General features: G+C 42.7%; 1 protein-coding gene across 3 annotated transcripts in view; it reads right to left on the bottom strand.

The window, feature by feature from the left end:
• Positions 1-8,761, bottom strand: part of LOC129030383 (ankyrin repeat domain-containing protein 36B-like) — a 32,529-nt gene extending 23,768 nt beyond the window's left edge. For 2 of the 3 annotated variants that reach the window (XM_054475657.2, XM_063648551.1), the window contains exons 1-3: positions 5,161-8,761; positions 827-933; positions 4-141 (exon numbers count right to left, since the gene is read on the bottom strand). In XM_054475657.2, coding sequence (XP_054331632.1) covers positions 4-141; positions 827-885 — 197 coding nt within the window. In that variant the 5' untranslated portion in view covers positions 886-933; positions 5,161-8,761. The remainder of the gene's footprint in view (positions 1-3; positions 142-826; positions 934-5,160) is intronic. The other variant, XM_054475658.2, reaches the window with a different exon arrangement.
• Between the last annotated feature and the right edge of the window lie 12,216 nt (positions 8,762-20,977).

Below are 20,977 nucleotides of genomic sequence, written 5' to 3'. Positions count from 1 at the left end.
TACATTTTATTCTTAGCCTCAATTGCATAATCTTCTGCAGTCTTTCCATATGCATCTCGAGAAAACACATCAATATTGTGCTGCAGAAGAAGAATGACTATATCTTTTTCTCCAAGATTAACAGCAAGTATGAGGGCTGATCTAAAATAACAGAGAGGTAATTAAAAACTTTAATGACATTTTAAAAGCTAAGTTTATATACTTTATCAAACATGTTGCCTGTCCATGTAGAATTAACCCAATTACCTGTGCTAATAAACAAGCATCTTGCGTGCTCAAGGGTTTATCTTTGTAAATTACCACAAAGGTTAAAAGCAAGGAACAAAAAGGAAGCCTCTTGTCCTACTGTGGTATGACATAAAGTTGCTAACTTAAAGTCCTTTGATGGGCAAGAAACTATGCTCAGGCCACCTATCTACAGTAGGCAAATTTAAGTGAAGAATTATTCATTTCTTCCCTAGTCTGATATCATATATTGTAATGCAAAATCAGCTAAGGGGTCAGATAAGAGCTATCTACAGGCTTAAAACAATATTAATAGGAATGCTAATGGTAGTAGTCGTAGCTTCAGTTAATGATGATGATAAGCATGTGCTAGGCGTTTAATTAAACACTATATATATATATTTGCTTCTGTCACAGCATTTAGCATGGCGTGTTTCAAGGGTTTTATTGTTTCCCACCTCCATATACATGGAGGGTAAAATATCCCAATAATTAAAAGTTAGTCTTCTTATTAATGTAACATTTCTGACTTGAGTGACTGCTACCACTCTAAAATGACACTCAGGTTTAAAAACAACACAACAAGAACTAAGGTCTGTACCTGTTAAATGAATCAACTGCATTTACATTTGTATTTTTCTTTAATAAAAATCCCACCATGTTCAGTTTTGCTTGACTCACAGCAAGTAAAAGTGGTTGATATTCATACTGTAAAACAACAGCAACAATTTATAATCACATAATTACATATTTATCAACTGAACTGAAAACCTTATGTAAGATCCTGTGAGCTTAAATATATACAACTGAAAGGACATAAGAGGTAGTCCCTTTCTCTTCACTCCTCGGTGCTCTTCTACGTTCTGCTCCTTCCCCAGGAAACAACCTCCTCTGCCTCACCACAAGAACTCTGGTCATCTCCAAAACTCACTTCAAACATTTCCCAGTTCCAAGAATCTTTGCTTCTGTCACAGCATTTAGCATGGCATGTTTCAAGGGTTTTATTGTTTCCCACCTGAACCAAGAGCTTCCTGAGGGCAGCAGCTGTATTTTTTTTCTCTATGTCCTCAAACTCTAAGACACAGTAATAAATGTTTCAGGTATTTTTATTAATGATCTAAATTATTATCTATAGAGCAGTGTTTCTTAAACTATTAATATATTCCAAAGGATATTTACCTTACCAGAAGTTGAACATTATACCCCAAAAGAAAGACTCCATGATCACCCATGTTTGAAAAATGTTACAAAACTGTGCATTATGTGTCTAGTATTTGAGAAATCTTTTGAACTTCACCTAATCCCTATTTGTAAATACTTATTATAGAGAATATTAACATTTGAGAAATGAGAGTTTCAGGGATACAGTTGTGAGAGCTTACGAGTAAAGGTGGAGGTTTCCTCTGGGTGATACACACTTGCCTGATTCTCTTCTATCGATGGTGTCAGAATCTCAGATGACAATGTCAGGTGCTCCTGTTCCAGGAGCCTCTTGTTCCAGGAGCACCTGACATTGTCATCTGAGATTCTGACACGATTGACAGTTCATTTGAAGCCTATCTCTTTTTAATTCGGAGAGCCGGGCTCTGAATTAATAGAGATAGGCTTCAAATGAACTTTCACTGCTTATTATTAAATAGTCCACGGGTTTTATCTAGTAATATTTTTATCTTCGCTGTCAGAAAGCTCTGTATGAAATCTTACTCTCAATTACAATCTTAGGACCCTGGTGCAAATGTTGATGCAATGATAATCTTAGGACCCTGGTACATAACTCCTTTAAAAATTTATTTGTATTCTAGTTTCCAGATTGTTACTTAAAATTTCTTTTATTTTAGGTAAAATATGAATCAGAAATAAAAATACAATGGCTTACCAATTAATGCTCTAATAATGACCTGTATGAATTATTTATAGCATAATAAAAGCCACTAAATTACTTGCTTTTTTTGAGACAGAGTCTTGCTCTGTCACCCAGGCTGGAGAGCAGTGGCGCAATCTCGGCTCACTGCAACCTCTGCCTCCCGAGTTCAAGTGATTCTCCTGCCTCAGCCTCCCAAGTAGCTGGGACTACAGGCACATGCCACCATGCCTGGCTAATTTTTTGTATTTTTAATAGAGACGGGGTTTCACCATGTTAGTCAGGATGGTCTCGATCTCCTGACCTCGTGATCTGCCCGCCTCGGCCTCTCAAAGTGCTGGGATTACAGGCGTGAGCCACTATGCCCAGCCAATTACTTGCATTTTTAGGAGACAATGCTGAAGAGAAAGATATAATGTTGTCTGCAATATGCATAACCTATGCAACTATAGAATCATTCACCTCAAAAAGCTTACATGCATTCTAATGGGAAGATGATTATGGTATATATAAAGAAAAATAGTTTATAAAACCCCACCATTTAAATTCAAAATTCAACCCCATTACTAAGGGATTTATATAAAATATGGACTCTATACTTAAATAAATATAAAATGTCTTGAAAACCTTGAAATATTTACTAAAATATACTATAAAACAGGACTTGTAAAGTCATCCCTACAGAGGCAAGGGAGATGACCTGAGGAAGTGAAGTACCTAGGTAGGCACAGTAGCAAAATGGAGACCACGTGCCTCATAGAAAGGGGCAAACTCTGCACAGCATCCTAAACGTGAGAGGCTCAAGGGACACCAGATCGGATTCCTGAAGAGAAGCCTGGAATCCAGATCTGTGCATGAGTCTCCTAAACCTTACATGTTGACACAATTTATAGAGGCAACTAAACATCTCTATGGGCCACATTTACACTATAGACCTTGTATTTTTATATTTGCTATGGATATATCTCCAAGCGGTTGTGTATAAAGCCAGTATTTTCATGTAAAATACTTCTTTAGTTTCAGATTTTTTTCCCCCAAAATACGCCCAAGAATGCAAAAAAATTATTGAGTCATAGTACCCACTTTAAGCGCTTTTACAACATTCATTCATTTATAATTTACGTTTAATTTTCCCAGATTGTTAAGAACCACCGGATGGCTAAGTATAATATAAATTCCTCTATCTCAAAAACTTAAGAAATCTCTAGAAGAGTTGGATAGGTGCTGAAACCTCTTTTCCCATCTTATTGATAAGAAGGTAAAATTCAAATCCTGAACAGATCTTTCCATCAGAACGTGTCCTTCAGTTTCACAATCACAGAAAAACATACATGGCTCACAAACATGAAAAATGTTCAGTCTCTCATAACAGACAGAAATTCACTTCGCTGAGATACAATTTTTCACTCATCAGATCGGCAAAACTAAAAAACATGTGAAAAGATTGTGTAGGTGCAGCAGTGGAAAGCAGGCTCTCTGTCACATCTTGCTTGTAGGTGGGCATGTGCTCAATTCCTGCCAAGGGAATTATCTACCAAAACTGGACTGATTTGCTTTTGATCCAACAAACCACTTCTGCAGATCTAGAAGACACATACACATGTGAATCCGCAAAATGTTATGTACAAGATTTTTCACCGTGCCACTATTTGAAACAGATTGTCAACAACCTGTGTCTATAAATAGTTGACTGCTTAGATCAATTAGGGTACACGAAATATTACACAGTTGTAAAAAAAAGAATAAGAAAGAACTTTAGGTATTGGTAGAGATCTCCAGGGATATTGTTAGGCAAAAGAGCAGTGTATATACTGTTATATTTTATGTGTGGTAAAGGCAAAAAATGTATACAAACATGCAGACATTTAATATATTATAATAATGTAAATATTTATATTTCCAAAAAGAAACTAGAAAAACGGTTACATGTGACAGAGTAGGACAGCAGTCAGGTACAGGAGTTCTCGGTAAATACTGTTCTAAATCTTTTTTTAGTCATATAAACGTATTGCTTATTTTTAAAACTAAAAAAAAATTATAATTCTGAATTTTGAATGTCCCTCATGCCTTATAGCAGAGGGACAAATCCCTATTTCAGAACCTTTCTTCCAAAATATGTCTAGTAGGCTCGCCCAAGGTAAACATTTCATATTCTAACACCAACCACATTTCTCTAGTAAAATGACCTAAATACACGGTAATAGTAAAACATCCAGTTCATTAAAGCAAATTCATCTTTTGACTTACTAAGTCAAAATAGGACCAGGAATATCTGCTTTCCCTTTAAAAAAGGGGCGGGGGACGTCTGAAAGAAAATAATTTGCTGGCTAGGTTGAAGGCTACAGAAAAAGTCTTAGAGCAAATGGATTTTTGTTTTGACTGTATTTAACAATCTCGGTCTTCTGATCCCAAAGAACTGATAAAACGGACCAGTTTTACTTCCTGCACCTATGACTTAATTGTTTTAAATGCCTTTAAGTAACAGTCTGGGTAAATCATCTAAGTCATAAAACAAACGCGTGGGAACTTTAAAGAGTTAGTGATGTTAGCAGGTTGGCACACATCACTCAATAATGAGCAAAGCTATTTTTTCTTCAATTTTTTTTCTTAAAGTACACTGTATTCAAACTTTTAAAAAATAGCAGTGAGATTATGGATAGGAGAGCAACTTTAAATTCGTTCCCTACTGTAGTCGAATTGTTAAATACGTGACTTTGAAAACATCATAAAATCTAAACACAAGGTTCAGGATTTTTGTTAGGTTGAACTGTCAGGAGGGGATTCCTTACAAAGAATAAACGAGAGCTCTGAGGGCCTAACGAATTATCCAGATTGCTCCAAACGGCCACCGTGGCGCAGATGGGCGGACAAGCGCCGGGCCTCAGCGGAACCCAAGGTGCCGGAGCCCTCCCTCGCCGGCTCTCAAGCAGCCCACGGCCTTGCTGGGTGGGACACATTCCAAACCCAGGAAGGGGGCGAAGGGGGCAAAAGAAGGCAGGTCTGGGGCGGGCCGGGCCCGAACCCCAGGCGCCCCAGCCCCCTGGGCTTCCGCACCCCACCAGACGGACACTTACTGAAGGACATTTTCCGGGGTGTCCATGACCAGAGGACGCTGGCCGGCAGCGGCGAAACTTGAACCGCAAACGAGAAGCCGCCGCCGATTCGAATACCCCGCGCAGCCGCAGTCGGCTCGCCGAACGTTTCAGGGCGCCTGCCCATTGGTGGCGGCTGCAGAAGGGTGGCCAGTCACCGGGGCCGTTGCTCGGAGATCAAGTCCCGCCTCCCTCCCTTGAGCCAGTAGCTCCTCCCACTTCCCGTGGTTTTCGGTTGAACCGAAACCTGGCGGTTGCTGAGCGAGCGTGGGGTGTTTGGGATGCGGCGCGGCGAGGGGGAGCTGGCTTGGCTCGGGCGTAGGGAATTGATTTTTTTAGTTTTAGCTATCCAGGTTGTAACTGGTTTACATAATTACACGATTAAGCCATCATTGTAGGAAAGGCTTTGCAGGAGAAAAATGTCTTAACTGGAGGTCTTTGAGACAGAAAAACTCTGCCTCCCCTTGGGTCCTGAGAGTCGCGTTTCTTCTCCCCTTCGCTTAAATATGTAAACTAGAATCATTATGTCTGGTTCATGGAACGCAGGAAAAAAATCCGTGCGCAGGGTCGAGACTGTCGTGGCCTAAGCCGCTGCACCCGGGAGGCAGGTGGGGAGAAAAAACGGGACCTGCTGCCGGGGACCCCTCCCGCTTTCTGGCAGTTTTCTATTCAGCGTCCTCCGCTGTGAGAAAACATCCCAGATGCTGAAACCAATAGTCTTAGCCCAGAATCTCAAATGCCCTGGCAAAGAGGGAGTGACGACGGCCTGTGGAAAAACCTGAGAAGTTTTTGGCTTAGCGACTTCATGTAGAGGGGACGTGGAGGCGGGGAGGGCGTTCTAGGGTCGGCTACGTAATTATACGAGGCACTGGAAAGTAATGGGTTAGTGTCCTTGGAGTAGACCCCTGGGCTTTATTGAACTGATCTGAAAGGCTGGGCCCTGAGCCACACAGGGGACCTGTCAAACAGCTTCAAGCGGAAGATGGGGCTCACGGGACTGGACTCTCTCTACAGGCAGCTGTAATTAACATAAAAGCAGAAGAGTCTGGGTAGATTATAGAATGCCAGCTTTCAACATCTTTTGGGGGACAGGGCACTCTGGGAGACCAAGTTCTTAGACACCATAAAATCAAAAATAGACACCTCTTTGTAGAGGAGTCCAGATGTCTAAAGAGGAAATATGTAATACGCTGATGTTTTCTTTTGTTTTTTTTTTTTTTGAAAAGTTAAAATACTAAGTTTATAAAGTGAAAAAGTTATAGTAAGCTAAGGTTGACTTATTGAAAAAAATGTGCTTATACTATGGAATGAGACCACCACTTCTCCTGTTGTCCCTCCCAGCTTCTTCCCCACCTCCCCTTTTCCCTAGTTTATAAGACAGGAGAAAAGTGAGAAAGCAAAAAGTTAGAAAGAAACAGAAGTAAGATAAATACCTAGACGACCTTGGCGCCACCACCCGGCCCTGGTGGTTAAAATAATAATAATAATATTAACCCCTGACCAAAACTACTTGTGTTATCTGTAAATTCCAGACATTGTATGAGAAAGCACTGTAAAACTTTTTGTTCTGTTAGCTGATGCATGTAGCCCCCAGTCACGTTCCCCACGCTTGCTCGATCTATCACACCCTTTCACATGGACCCCTTCAAGTTGTAAGCCCTTAAAAGTGCTAGGAATGTCTTTTTTGGGGAGTTCGGCTTTTAAGATTCGAGTCTGCCAACGCTCCCGGCCGAATAAACTTCTTCCTTCTTTAATCCACTGTCAGGAGTTTTGTCTGTGGCTTGTCCTGCTACAATATGTATATCAACGGTTTCTTTGTTGGTGTCTGACACAGACACAGAACCACTGATGCCCAAGCCAGTGCTCTCTACACACAGAAGCCTCCAACCTCATCTTGAGAAATGGGGCCATGAGGCCACCCCAGACACCAAGGGCTCCATGGAGGCTGGGGGGTCCGTGGGACTGGGCACATCCCAGCGGGTCTTGGATCCTGGCCTTTCCCTTTCTTGATGCCAGGACCTACTGAGTGCTCGCAGGTGTGCAATGCTGGGCTGCGGGTGCTGCTTGTGTGGCAAGAAGCCTCGGGGTGCCTCCCTCCTTCTCACACCTTTCCCAGGAGGCATGAAACAGGGGGATTCATGATCAACCCTGGTGGCTGCTCATGTTGAGCTGGTGAAGCTCCCTCCCTGTTGTCTTCTGGAGACATGGAGGGCAGGGCTGGATCCCCTCAAATGAGCTTAAGTGGTACTGCAGACAAGAACGCGCTGCATGGCCCTCGGAATCCTGCATGTGGTAGCCTGACCGGCACCTCAGCCCCTCCCTCACTAAAGCAGCCTATGGAGGGCTCAGCCCAGTGGGCTCAGGGGCTGCTATGGAGAGGGTGTCTGTTCCCTGGAGGATGTTCTCAGGGCTCCTTCACTTGCCTTTAGGGATTTCCACCATGAATACAAAGGCCACAACAGATCAGGTCAGGCTCTTCAGCATCCTCATCCTCCTTGAGCTCACTAGGTTTTATTTCTTCTGCCTCTTCAGGGATTTTCTCTACTTTTCCTGCAGGTGCTAGGAGAGGACTTGTTGGTATACGCTGACGGTCGTCTGCACACTTGGACTCTTCCATATCTGCTCCAGAAGCTGGAGTGTCTCCGCCACTTGCAGAGTCTTTGTCATTATGGGTTTCAGAAAAGTTGTTGTCCTCAGAGCTTCCATTCTCCTGGTCTGCCCAGGTAGCCTTCAAATGCTGGGGAGCATCCTCAGCTGAGCCTTTGTTGCTGTCTTCCAGGGGCTCCTCTGTCGCTGATGTTTCTTAAGAGTGAGTTGGGAAAGAGTTAGCCTGGTCTTCTCTGCCCCCTGGTCTTTACTCCACGTCTCAAAAGTGTTTCAAGAGCCACTTGACAATACAGAATAAAGAGCTGTTCATGCTAGAAAGAGGTTGGGTGGATGTTTCTGCTTCCTTGGCCTCTTGAGTTAAATACCTAAGAAAACAAGGCTGGGCACAGTGGCTCACGCCTGTAATTCCAGCACTTTGGGAGGCCGAGGCGGACAGATCACCTGAGGCTAGGAGTTGGAGGCCAGCCTGGCCAACATAGTGAAACCTCGTCTCTACTAAAAATACAAAAATTAGCCAGGTCCTGTCTCTACTAAAAAATACAAAAATTAGCCGGGTGTGGTGGTGCGCGCCTATAATCCCAGCTACTCTGGAGGCTGAGGCAGGACAATCGCTTGAACCCAGGGAGGCGGAGGTTACAGTGAGCTGAGATCGCGCCATTGCACTCCAGCGACAGAGAGGGAGTCACTCCCAAAAAAAGAAAAAAGACATGCGCGGTGGCTCACGCCTGTAATCCCAGCACTTTGGGAGGCCGAGGCGGGTGGATCAAGAGGTCAGGGGTTTGAGGCCAGCCTGACCAACATAGTGAAACCCCGTCTCTACTAAAAATACAAAAAATAGCCGGGCGTGGCGGCACGCGCCTATAATCCCAGCTACTGAGGAGGCTGAGGCAGGAGAATCACTTGAACCCGAGAGGCAGAGGTTGCAGTGCGCTGATCGCAACACTTCACTCCAGCCTGAGCGACAGAGCGAGATTCTGTCTCAAAAAAAGAAAGAAAGAAGGAGAAAGAAAGAAAGAGAGAAAGAAAGAGAAAAGAGAAAAACAAAACACCAAAAACCTAAACAAAAATTTAGCTTGTGGAAATCCCGATGCTCACTGAGTCCAGAAATTTCTTCCAGTGTGTTGATGGCTTTGAATCTACCTGAGTCTCCAATTTGTGGGGTTTATTACTCAAAGGGTAATAAACTCTGAGGTCTTTAGATAAGTGCTAGATTCTGCTAACCATCACAGGAACTAGGACACTTTTGGTTCCATCAACTCAAGTTTTCATCTGCTTCTGATAGGGGCTCGATCAGTAATCAACAGGAAATGTTGATGGAGAAGCCATCATGAGCTAGGTGCAAATTATAACCTTGTCTAACTCAAACAGAGCCTGTCCTGAAGGACTTAGTGATTTTAGTCTTGGAAATGAGGACACAGAAATAAAGAATTGTTTAAAGGTGGTATATATGTATATTAAGAGCCAAATGAGTTCAGACTGTATCTGCTAGGCCAGCAGTCCCCAGCCTGTTTGACACCAGGGACAGGTTTCATGGAAGACAATTTTTCATGGTGGGGTGGGGGTGGGGGCAAGGGGTTGGGGTGAGCAGTGGGTGGGGTAGTTTCAGGATGAAAGTGTTCCATCTCAGATCATCAGGCATTAGATTCTCATAAGGAGCTCGCACCCTGGATCCCTCGCATGCGGCAAGTCCACAATAGGGTTTGCACTCCTGTGAGAATCTAATGCCCCGCTTATCTGACAGAAAGTTGAGCTCAGACGGTCACCCGCCAGTTACCTTCTGCTGTGCAGCCCAGTTCCTAACAGGCCATGAACAGGTACTAGCCCATGGCCTGGGATTGGGGACCCCCGTGCCAGGGGTATTCAGAGGAGGAAGAGGTCATGCGGACCTGTTGGTCAGACAAAGCTTCATAGGGAAGGTGGGGCTTGAATTGGGCCTTGAAGGGAGAGGGGATGGATATGGGTTTGGCAGAGCCTTGGGGAGGTCATTCCGTGTGTAAATCAAGATTTTAGAAGGAAATCACTCTTGAGGATTCATGAGCATTAGAGGTTCTTTTTTGAAAGACTGGTTTGCTATTTTGATGCTAACTCTTGAATGCTAGACTAAGAAGTTTGTACTTCATCACTTTAGTAATGGTCTTTTTGAAGCAAATAAGCATGTGATCATAAGGACCTCATGATAGTTACACTTAGTTCTACCCTGTTTTCTAAAAGCCATAGAGACTGTCTACCCTCCTTCACTTCTGTTACTAGGGGTTCCTCTCCCACCACGCTTGTTTATGGGTGAGGTGTTATAGATACTCTTCTACACTGCCCTTAAAAAAGGCACACTAACCCGTTGTCAAACTCCAATGCCAATCCCCACAGGTATATCCAGGAGTAATAGAAATAAAATACTAGCATTGTCAGCAGTAATTAGAAACCAACATTTTCCTAGGAATAATGTCCTGGCTTACTCAACGGCTTTCCTTTATTCTCACTTATGGCAGTCCCTCTCTGCCATTTTTCTTAGAGGAAGAATTAAAGTGATCTGCCTACACAATGTGTTCATCTGAATGTCCCTATTAGGCTAATTAACATAAAAATCTACAGAGTCTAAATCCTGAACCTGGTAGTGTTCAGGATTTACTGGAGACAGGGAGAGGGATGGGCAGAAAAGGCAGAGAAAAGTAATTTGCAGACTTCAAACTGGTGTTGCAGGCAGAGAGAATGGAAGATGAAGGAGGGAATCAGATCACATGGAAGGACAATTCTCAGAACACAATGATGTCCTTAATATATGGGAAAAAGAAAAGAATCCAAGATAATTTGAGAGCCTAGGAGAATTAATAGAAACAGGCCATTGGTGCTGGGAAGGCTGCTACTTTGGCTTTAGTATGTTGAGTTGGGAGGGTTACCAGGCCTTTTTTTTCTACACAATAGGCCCTGTAAAAGAACAGACAACTATGCTTCACAGGCTTCAGAAGCTTATTGAAAGAAGTTTCAGGTTCCACTTCCTAAGCCGAGAATGATTTTTTTTTTTCCTAAGAGCTTCACATTATCTCTACATGCCAGGGATAAATGAAGAACCTCTGAATATTTTGATACTTTGATAAAGAAAATCTGTAAACCTCAAAGAAATACACACTGGCAATTTATATATATCAATATAAGCAGAAAATACCAAAGGGCTGGCAAATGTGTTGCTCATTTTTAAAAAATTCACCAATTGGAAGCTCGTGCCACTGATAGCACTCCGATTTCTCTGTTCTCACCCTTGTCTTCTTTAATCTTCTTCCTCTGCCATTTTGTCTCAGGCCTGAGTTGAGAGTGCAGCAGTTGTCATAGAATATCTGAAAGTCTATTAAATGATGATTCTTGCTTCAGTAATTTGTCCCTCCCTCTTACTTTTGCTTTAGTGTTTCTGTTGCCTTATCTCCTCAAACCCACCCCAGAGTGTGAGAGGAGAGGTGTGCTTTTGTCTGGCTCAGAGCGGCATGTCCAGCTATGTCTAAATATACGCCTTTCTTGCATCTGATGCAGAAATGTGCAGCTGTTAAGTCTGTCTTCCTTTCCAACTCCAATTCCCCTTATAATTTTAATACTAAATGTCCATCTGTCTAAAAATGACTCTGATAAATTTCTCTATTATAAAGGCCAATAGATAAAGTATCTTCATTTGTATATGGGCTTTCAATGTCTTGTGATTCCAACATCATAATTCCAAACTTAATGGAGAAGGAAAATCAGGCCACACCAGTGTATCCAAGATCCAACCGTGATTTTCCTAAGAAGCAGTAAATGGGGCAAATGACCTAAACTCTCAATCTGGATATCAGCTTCCTGATCTGTGAAATGAATGAAGAAACCTGTCCCTTTGTCTTCGTAATGGTCCTTTGTCTTCCACCATCCAGTAACCTCATAAGATTTTCCACTTAATTCCTAACATATCTTGGATTGCCACATAATATCAAAGTTAGTGCTGTGTTTCACAAAGGAAAATGATTTTCTCTAGGTTCTGCAGATTTGATCTAAGCAAATAATCACAGATACTTGTATCTCTTCTTTTCCCTGAGAAATTTAGAGACATTCAAAGTAGTAGTACTAGATGTGTGGCTAGCACATAGTGCCCTGAAACATTATATAAGGTTGGTGATTTACAATTAGAATAGTTTCAGAAAACAAAGGAGTGATTTAGGAGACTATAGAATATTAAGAATAAAGTCGACATGCAGAAAAGGAGATGTATAGCTCCATCTTAGACATTTTTCATCTGTGTGTGTGTTGTGATTTTGGAGGATACCTATGAAACCAAAGCCCTGAGTCTACCCTGTATCACTGCAGACTGGGAGGAAAGATGGAGGGGAGATAGGGGAATGGGAATCCAACTCCCTCAAGAAACCTCCCCTGTCATCTTTGATAGATTGTGCAGTTCAGCACATCATCCTGGTATTTATATGAAGGGCTCAAGTGATCCCTAAATGTTAATTCCATTTTAGGTGTGGTAGTTGTATTAGTCCATTCTCGTACTGCTACAAAGAAATACGTGAGACTGGGCAATTTATAAAGAAGAGGTTTAATTGGCTCATGGTTCTGCAGGCCGTATAGGAAGCAGAGTGGCTTCTGCTTCTGGGGGGCCCTCAGGAAACTTACAATCATGGTGGAAACTGAAGAGACAGCAGGCATGTCTTAATGGCTGGAGCAGGAGGAAGAGAATGACAAGAGGGGTGGTGCTACACACTTTCAAACAACCAGATCTCATAAGAACTGTATCATGAGAACAGCACCAAGGGGATGGTGCTAAACCATTCATGAAGGATCCATCCCCACGATCCCATCACCTCCCACCAGGTCCCACCTCCAACACTGGGGATTACAATTTGACATGAGATCTGGGTGGGAACACAGATGCAAACCATATCAGTAATAGAGACCAGAGGCCATATTTCTTTCCCTTTCCTATTGGAGGCAATTTGATTGTTCAGAAGCTAAGCCTTGAATCCTGAGCACTGATATATGGCTGCTTGTATTTCCTCCAAACTGGCCCACCTTAACTTTGTGCACTTCTTCAGACTTCCTCCCTCTTGTCAGCTACAGAGTTCCTTAGCTTCTGTTCTTGAACTTTGGATTTTTTCATCGCTGTGTAAGTTGTGCTGACTTGGATTCTGGGGTAGACTGTCCTAATACTTAGGAAACTGGATGCAGCAAACTTTAGTCTTGGAACTGAAAGCACACATGGAACATGTCACTTTCTTCTTTAAGGGCATTATTCTAAATTTGTAGTCTCAATCCCCTCCAATTAGGCTCCTAAATCCTAGTTTAGTGGGATGATCTCTATGGGCAATGCCAGAGACTAACAGCTTTTCCCAAGCCTTCCTCTGCCTTCAGGCATTGAGGACAAAGGTTGTTTTCCTTTCTTCTTCACAGCTGCTGTCACCTTTTCGATCTCTTATGACTTACTCACAAAATAGGATGGATGAGAATAGTCTCTTCAGATCCCACCATTTTTCCTTTGGATTCCTGAAAAACAGAGGCTTTTATCTTGAAAGTTTGCCAAAATGGATATATTTAAAATGTTTTGTAGAGTTCAGGAGATGTTGCTTAATCTATATTTTGTGCTTTTTCCTTTATATGTTTTCCGAAGTCTTTTCTATCTCTTCTGCTAACTGATGATGAATCTTACTTTATCATTTGTTTCCTCCATGAAAGAATTGCTCTGTGCTCACTTTCAGTAGAGAGATGGCCTGTCAGGATGGACAACTGTTAGATTGCATAACCGGCCTCAGAACCAAGACACCCTTAGACCGCAAATATATTTTTTTATTTGGGAATTTATTTTACACATGCTTACAACAGTTAAATCACATTTAGTTCTAAGCATAACAAATCACCTTTATTGGGAAAGAAGGGAGGAGTTCTGGCTTCTCTGGAAAAATCACCATTCAAATCATATGTCAGGTGGCCAGGCACAGTGGTTCATGCATGTAATCCCAGCACTTTGGGAGGCCAAGGCGGGCAGGACACAAGGTCAGGAGTTTGATATCAGCCTGGCCAACACAGTGAAACCCCGTCTCTACTAAAAATACAAAAATTAGCTGGGTGTGGTGGTGGGCGCCTGTAATCCCAGCTACTCAGGAAGCTGAAGGCAGGAGAATCGCTTCAATCCGGGAGGCAGAAGTTGCAGTTAGCTGAGATCGCGCCACTGCACTCCAGCCTGGGTGACAGATTGAGACTCCATCTCAAAAAAAAAAAAAAAAATCAAATCATATGTCAGCGAAGTGTTGAGCTCTGAGGAAAAGAGAGCCACCTGCCACTAGGCCCTGGCCAGATTTATCTTAAAGGTGGTGGTTTGGGCATGTAGGCAGTGACAGCTGACCACATCGCTCTTGAGAGGTGACTGGCCAATCCCTTTCTTGATTCTGACAGAATGTGTTCTGTTTCCACTCCACCTGGATGTACTGCAATTCAATTCTGACACTAACTGCCCATAGTTAGCATCGGACTCTGCAGGTTTAAGAGCATAGTCCCCAATAAGACTACTCTTACTTCAGACGCTAGCTGCAAGTTCAGGGGTTCTCAGGCCACCTGCACTTCTGACCAACTGGCCACTAAATTGGGAGTTTCCATGACCCCCTCAGGTTCACTAATTCACTAGAATGGCTCACAGAGCTCAAGAAAGCCCTAAGCTTATTATTATAATTTTATTATAAAGAATACACCTAAGATGAGGTCTGGGAGGGTCCTAGACATGGAACTGTCATACCCCGCTCCCTGGGAAATTTGGTATGTCACTCTGCTGTCACATCAATGTGTTTGCCAACCACAAAGTTCCACTGAGCTTTGGTGTTCAGAGGTTTTATTGAGGTCTCATTACATAAGCATGATTGAATAAATACTTAGCTACTTGATCAAAATCAATCTTCAGCATATTGGAAGTCTGGAGAACAAGCTGATCTCATAGGGCTCAAAGCCTCAATCAACACTATTTTCAGGTGCTTGGTCTTTCTGCTGACCAGCTTCCATCCTGAAGCTGTCTAGGGGCCCCAGCTTCCATCCTGAAGCTGTCCATGGTAATACAGGATTTACTAAGAAATAATTTTTAGGTAGGTAGAAAGGGTGAGGGTTCTCAGTGGAAATTTCTTTTAATAAAAGCAACTCCCAAAACATTTCTTTCCTAATAGAAAAGCAGCTTGGAAAGCCAGGCCGGCAAGTATTGATATGCAAATGCAAGCGATTAGAAACTAGGTCCATCCAATTGGCAATTCCTCCCCTCTTCTCTTTGTCACCAGGTGTGCCAGGTGTTGAAATGCCTAACCTTGTTTTTACTTTAACTCGTTACTTCGAATTTTGTCCTGCTTGTCTGTTTAATCACCTAGCCTTGCTTCTCATGTAAATAAGACTCTCTCTAGCTAGGAAGGCCGGACAAACTCCAACTGACCCCTTAATTTACAAGACACTAAGGGCTCCTCACCCAACCCCCTTTCGTAAGGAGTTGGCCTGGGTAAACAGATCCTCAGCATTTCAAAGGAGCCCAATTAACTGATAAGGTACTAACACCAACAATGTTATGAAGTTCCCAGGATTTTTCTCCAAGAGATAACAACATAAAACCTTGAGTTTGTCCGGCATAGACCCTATATTTAATTATAATGAAAGATTTAGAAGCTTGCACCTGGTACCGTTGCTCTTCTTGTAACCATTTGTCTTTTAAGTTGTTTATCACTCTGTAACCATTTTGCTTCTTTTGATTCTTGCATGTTTTTACTTCTGTAAAATTATTATATTTGAGTCTTCCTCCCCTTCCTAAACCTAGGTATAAAAGTCAGTCGAGCCCCTTCCTCATGGCCGAGAGAATTTTGAGCATTAGCTGTCTCTTTGGCCGCCGGCTTAATAAAGGACTCTTAATTCGTCTCAAAGTGTGGCGTTTTCTTAACTTGCTAGTGGGTACAACAGTGTCATGGCCACCTACAGATAACACCACCTGTGCAGGACATCACGGCGACCTGCATTTGCATATTAAAAGGCTAGGGTAGGAGGACCAGGTTTTTCGCGGGCTACATAAATGATACACCCGGTCAAACCAATCCCCTGGGCCCTATGCAAATAAGACACCACATCCTCCAGCCTCCCAATACAACTGATGACTTTTCTGCCACACAGGGGTTTTTCTCTCTGTTAGGAGCCCCTCTCCCTCTGTCTCTCTATGGGGGAGTTTTTTCCTTTTTTCTTGCCTATTAAACTTCCCGCTCCTTAAAACCACCCCACTTGTATCCATGTCGTTTATCTAATCAGCGGGAGACAAAGGATCATGGTGTTTCTCCAGTCATCAGATGGGGTCACCTCATTAGCATAACAAAGGCACTCCTATCACTCAGGAAATTCCAAGGGTTTTTGAAGCTCTGAACCAGGAACTCAGGAAAATGACCAGCGGATTTTTTTTTTTATTATACCACAGAGGTGATCTGCATGTTTGAACACAAGCTTACAATTCCATGAGCTTTAACAGCATCTCTACTTTTATAAAATCATACTCTCAGGACAGCAACCTTGTCCTCTTACCAAGCTGGAAAGTAATCGTCATTCTTGCTCAGCTTGTATTGGCTTCTGGCCCTTCAAAGAGCTGGACACTTACTAATCTGGAGAAAAGAGAGGTGAGCAAATCTCAGACCTGGTTACTTAAAAACATCCAATCTCAGGGATAGTCCTGATGGAAGTTTATTTTATTATTATTTTTTGAGACAAAGTCTTGCTCTGTGGCCCAGGCTGGAGTGCAGTAGCTTGATCATGGCTCATTGCAGCCTCGACCTCTGAGGCTCAAGTGATCCTCCTACCTCAGCTTCCCAAGTAGCTTGGACCACAAGCATGTACCACCATACCCCACTAATTTTTAAATTATTTGTAGAGATGGGGTCTCCCTATGTTGGCCAGGCTGGTCTTGAACTCCTGGGCTTGAGCAATCCTCTCACCTTGGCTTCTCAAAGTGCTGGAATTATAGGCATGAGCCACCACACCCGGCCCCTCACAGATGTTTATATAGCTGGGCACTAACATACTTCTTGTGTGTGTGTCAAAGTCTAAATAGCATTCTTTAGCTTGTCTTTTTGGAAGCAAAGTCATAACGAGGAAAACTGAAGTGAGACTGTAAGTTACCTGTAGACTAGTTTATCAGATACTTAGTTTGGGCATTCATATGGTTAATTATCATATCTACCACACAGATGTGCTTCATGTTTAACTGCTGTCAATCCAGGGAATGACAAAAGCTTCTAGCCACAGGTAACTAGAGGCAACGTTGTAATAGCCTTGGTTCATTTCAATCCCTGTCTTTTGTGTCTTCCTGTCTATAATTTCCCTGCCAGAGAGTTGTCTTATCCAGAAGTAATGTTAGCAGACGTACATGACGTACATTACTTTAAAATGGTTGCTCAGCCTCAGTCAGCATTTACGTAAGTTGCATTTCTATTAGACAGGACTTTCTGCCTTGCCTGCTGCTGTTGTAATTACTGCTGCTGCTAGTATTCAGAAATTTTCATCTTTCTTTCATTCGTTAATCTTTGCAGTCCCCTTCCTTTTGCATATTAGTGCATGACATTACGCTTCTGAATATGAGATTGTCTTTGCATTTGTTGCTCTTTGCAATTCATGTGCCGCATTAGTCTGCACAGGGCTGTTTCCCTGGGATACTTGGTTCACTGGGCAGTGTTTCTCTATTTCTGCTTCTCTTTTGGATAGGCCTTTGGGCTTCTGGTTTTCTGACTTCTCAGGCTTCTGTTTTTGGACCTGTTGCCCATTTTGACTTCTCGATGGATAATGAATTCGAACCATTAACTTCCCTTGTGGTCAAGTTTATCTTTCTGATCATCTCTGACCTTTGGACCTCAGTGTCCACTTGGACTTTGCAACCAGCATTGTGGGAGGGACTTTTTATTTGGTTCACATATTTGGGGGTCAAATGAAATAAGAGGTAGGAAGATCAACTCTCCAAGAAACAGTGGAGACTGTTTTCTCTATTTACATTAAATATTTTCTATAGTAGTCACTTAAAAGCTTCAAAGCAGACTTGCGTTCTAGCTGCTTCTGCGATTGTCAGCATTTTCTCATTCTTTAGTTGCGTCCACATCATTGAATATATACTATGTTTATTGAACATATGCTATGCCTGCCTAGACCCAGTTGGCTTGGTAAGGATTTTGATGACATTGAAAATTTGAAATCAATTCAAATCCCACAGAAATCTATTTTCCTTCCTTTATTCCCACATGATAGTCTCCTTCATTTTTCTAAAATTCAAGGTACGTCTTCATCAGTATCTCTCATCCTGGACATTAATTAATATGTCATGATATAGTAATTGGTACACACTTGGAAGAACACTGGTAACATTTCAGGGAAGCTAATAAATCTATCCAGATATTTTGAGTTGCAGTCAACAAAAAACTCAACTCAAGCTAGTTTAAACAATAAAGTGAATTTAATGGTTCATTTAACTGAAAAGTCCAGCGGTAGGTGGGTTTCAGGTACAGTTTGATTGAGACTCTGGCTCCCTTTGTCTGCAGTTCCCTCAACTCTGCTATCTCTATTCACTTTGCCCTTATGCCGATTTTCTTCATGGTAGCAAACCGGTTACAGCAGTTCTTGGTCTCATCTGTTTTCTCCACAGTCTCAAATGCACTGTGTCACTCTAAACTGGTTAAGTTTCTTGCCTTCCTCTAAAGGCTTCTCAGAGTCACATGGGTATATGACCTAAGGAAATCAGGGGCTTTGGGAAATAAGATGGGGAGTATGTCCTGGGGAGGCAACCAATAAGGTAACCGTGCAGTGAGTTCTTAGCATAGTTCTCTGTCACTTTGAAAAGAAAACTTAAAAACCATTGAAAATAAATGGGTCACTCTAGCGGACTGCAAACTACGGACCCTCAACTGCTTCAGTCACTAACTGGTGATTCCTTTTTAGTTCTTTCCAAGAACAACCTCCTTGTGACTCATTTTTAGAAGAATGACAAAAGAACAGTCCTACCTGTAAGCCCAACAGAGACAAGGCTGGAATGACTACCAGATGCACCAGTCATGGGTGCCATCTTGTTTCTCGTGTGGTCACTGCACTTTCATGGCATTCGAAAACAAAAAAGAAAAGAATTAGTTGCAGAAAGCGTAGCTGTCAGGCCTCTGAGCCAAAGCTCAGCCATTGTAACCCCTGTGGCCTGCACATATATGTCCAGATGGCCTGCAGGAGCCAAGAAGTCTGGAGCAGCCGAAAAACCACAAAGAAGTGAAATAGTCAGTTCCTGCCTTAACTAATTAACCCACCTGATGACATTCTACCATTATGACTTGTTCCTGCCCTGCCCCAACTGATCAATCGACCTTATGACATTGCTCTTCTGGACGATGAGTCTTACGATCTCTCCACCATGCACCTTGTGACCCTCTCCCCTGCTAACAATAGATAACCACCTCTAACTGGTAACTTTCCACTGCCTACCCCAGTCCCGTAAAGCTGCCCCTCTCCTATCTCCCTTCTCTGACTCTCTTTTCAGATTCAGCCCACTTGTACCCAACAGCCTTCTTGGTCACACAAAGCCTGTTTTGGTGGTCTCTTCACACGGATGCGCTTGACAATAATGACCTGTTGTATTTCTACGAGCTTTTCTTGCAGTTTTGCTCCTGGTTGGAGGGAAGCCTCCATCTTCACAGAGGTAGATCCTCTGATGGGCTAAATTTTGTCCCTCCCCTCGAATTCATATATATTGAAGTCCTAACCCCAATACCTCAGGATGTAACCTTATTTGGAGATGGAGTATTTAAAGAATTAATTAAGTTAAAATGAGGTGATTAGAGTGGGCCCTAATTCAATATGACTAGTGTCCTTACAAGAAAAGGAAACTTGGACACAGGCACGTATGAGGGAAGACAATGTGGAGAGGCAAGGAGAAGATGGCCACCTGCAATCCAAGGAGAGAGGCCTGGAACACACTCTTACTTCATGGCCCTCAGAAGGAGGCCACCCTGTCAACACCTTGAGCTCAGACTTCAGCCTCCAGAGCTGTGACAAAATAAATTTCTGTTGTTTAAGCCCCTCAGTTTGGGGTAGTTTCTTATGGTGGCCCTAGCAAATGAATACAGGTCCCAAATAACTCTTCAGTTTGGCCGTATTTCCCTTACCTCTAGGGACTAATTTCTAAGTGCCAGTTGTTTTCTTGACACCAACCATTCAAGGTGGGTGAAGAGGGTCTGACAGGGCAGGACACCTAATGGGAGTTACCCAGCTGTTGAGGGGGACGCAGGTCTTCTGGTCCAATCGTCTGTCCTCTATGAACTCAATTTCTTCAGTGGGAGAAAGAGAAATGCAACTCCTCACAGTCAAGAGCTGGCCTGTCACTAGGCTGCGGTCGTGTCTTGTTGAACATAAACAACTTCACAGAATGTTCTCATGAAACAAGGCCACTCACAAATTTATACCTGCTTCCTGACAGCGCCCAATCCACAACAAATGCCTGCTTCTCGGAACGCCCACACCCTGGCCCATATAATGACCTAACACAAACCCAAATCCTACAACCAGTCCTTCTAGTGCTTTCTTAGGGAGACGTGTTTCCCATAGCACGCTGGCTCCCTTGAGGCAGTGAGCCAACGAACCTAACTCTGTTCGTAGTTGTCTTTGAGACATTAACAAGAGTTTTGAGTTTATTTTATACCTACATCAGTCAGTGGGGTACCCTCGCCCCCCACACTTCAGCCAGGACAATTTATACGGTTTAATACACCTCTTAAAACATTGACTCTTATTTTTATTATCATTACATTAATAGTTACTAATTTATTAACCTTGAATTTTTTATCTCTTCATTTAATTTGGAATTTCTTAATATAGAATGTGGTAGGGGAGAGGAGGACCCTTTCAAAACAGCAATAGTGGCCGGGTACATTAGCCCACGCCTATAATTCCATCACTTTGGGAGGCTGAGGTGAGAGGATCACTTGAGTTCAGGATTTCACTGTAGAGGTTATAGAGCTATGATCACACCACTGCACTCCAGCCTGGGTGTCAGAGTGAGACCTTGTCTCTAAAAAAAATTAAAAAAAAAATAGCAATAGTTATGATAAGAGTTGTTAAACTTTAAGGGTAAAGTTTAACTGTATAGTGAGTTTATTTAGCTGCTTATGAGAGTGGAATGAATGCGATCCTCCCGCCTACGAATAGGTCAAGAATGTGCTTA

The sequence above is a fragment of the Pongo pygmaeus genome, chromosome 12, assembly GCF_028885625.2.
Source record: "Pongo pygmaeus isolate AG05252 chromosome 12, NHGRI_mPonPyg2-v2.0_pri, whole genome shotgun sequence".
NCBI lineage: Eukaryota > Metazoa > Chordata > Mammalia > Primates > Hominidae > Pongo > Pongo pygmaeus.
This window is presented reverse-complemented; position numbering and strand designations above follow the sequence as displayed.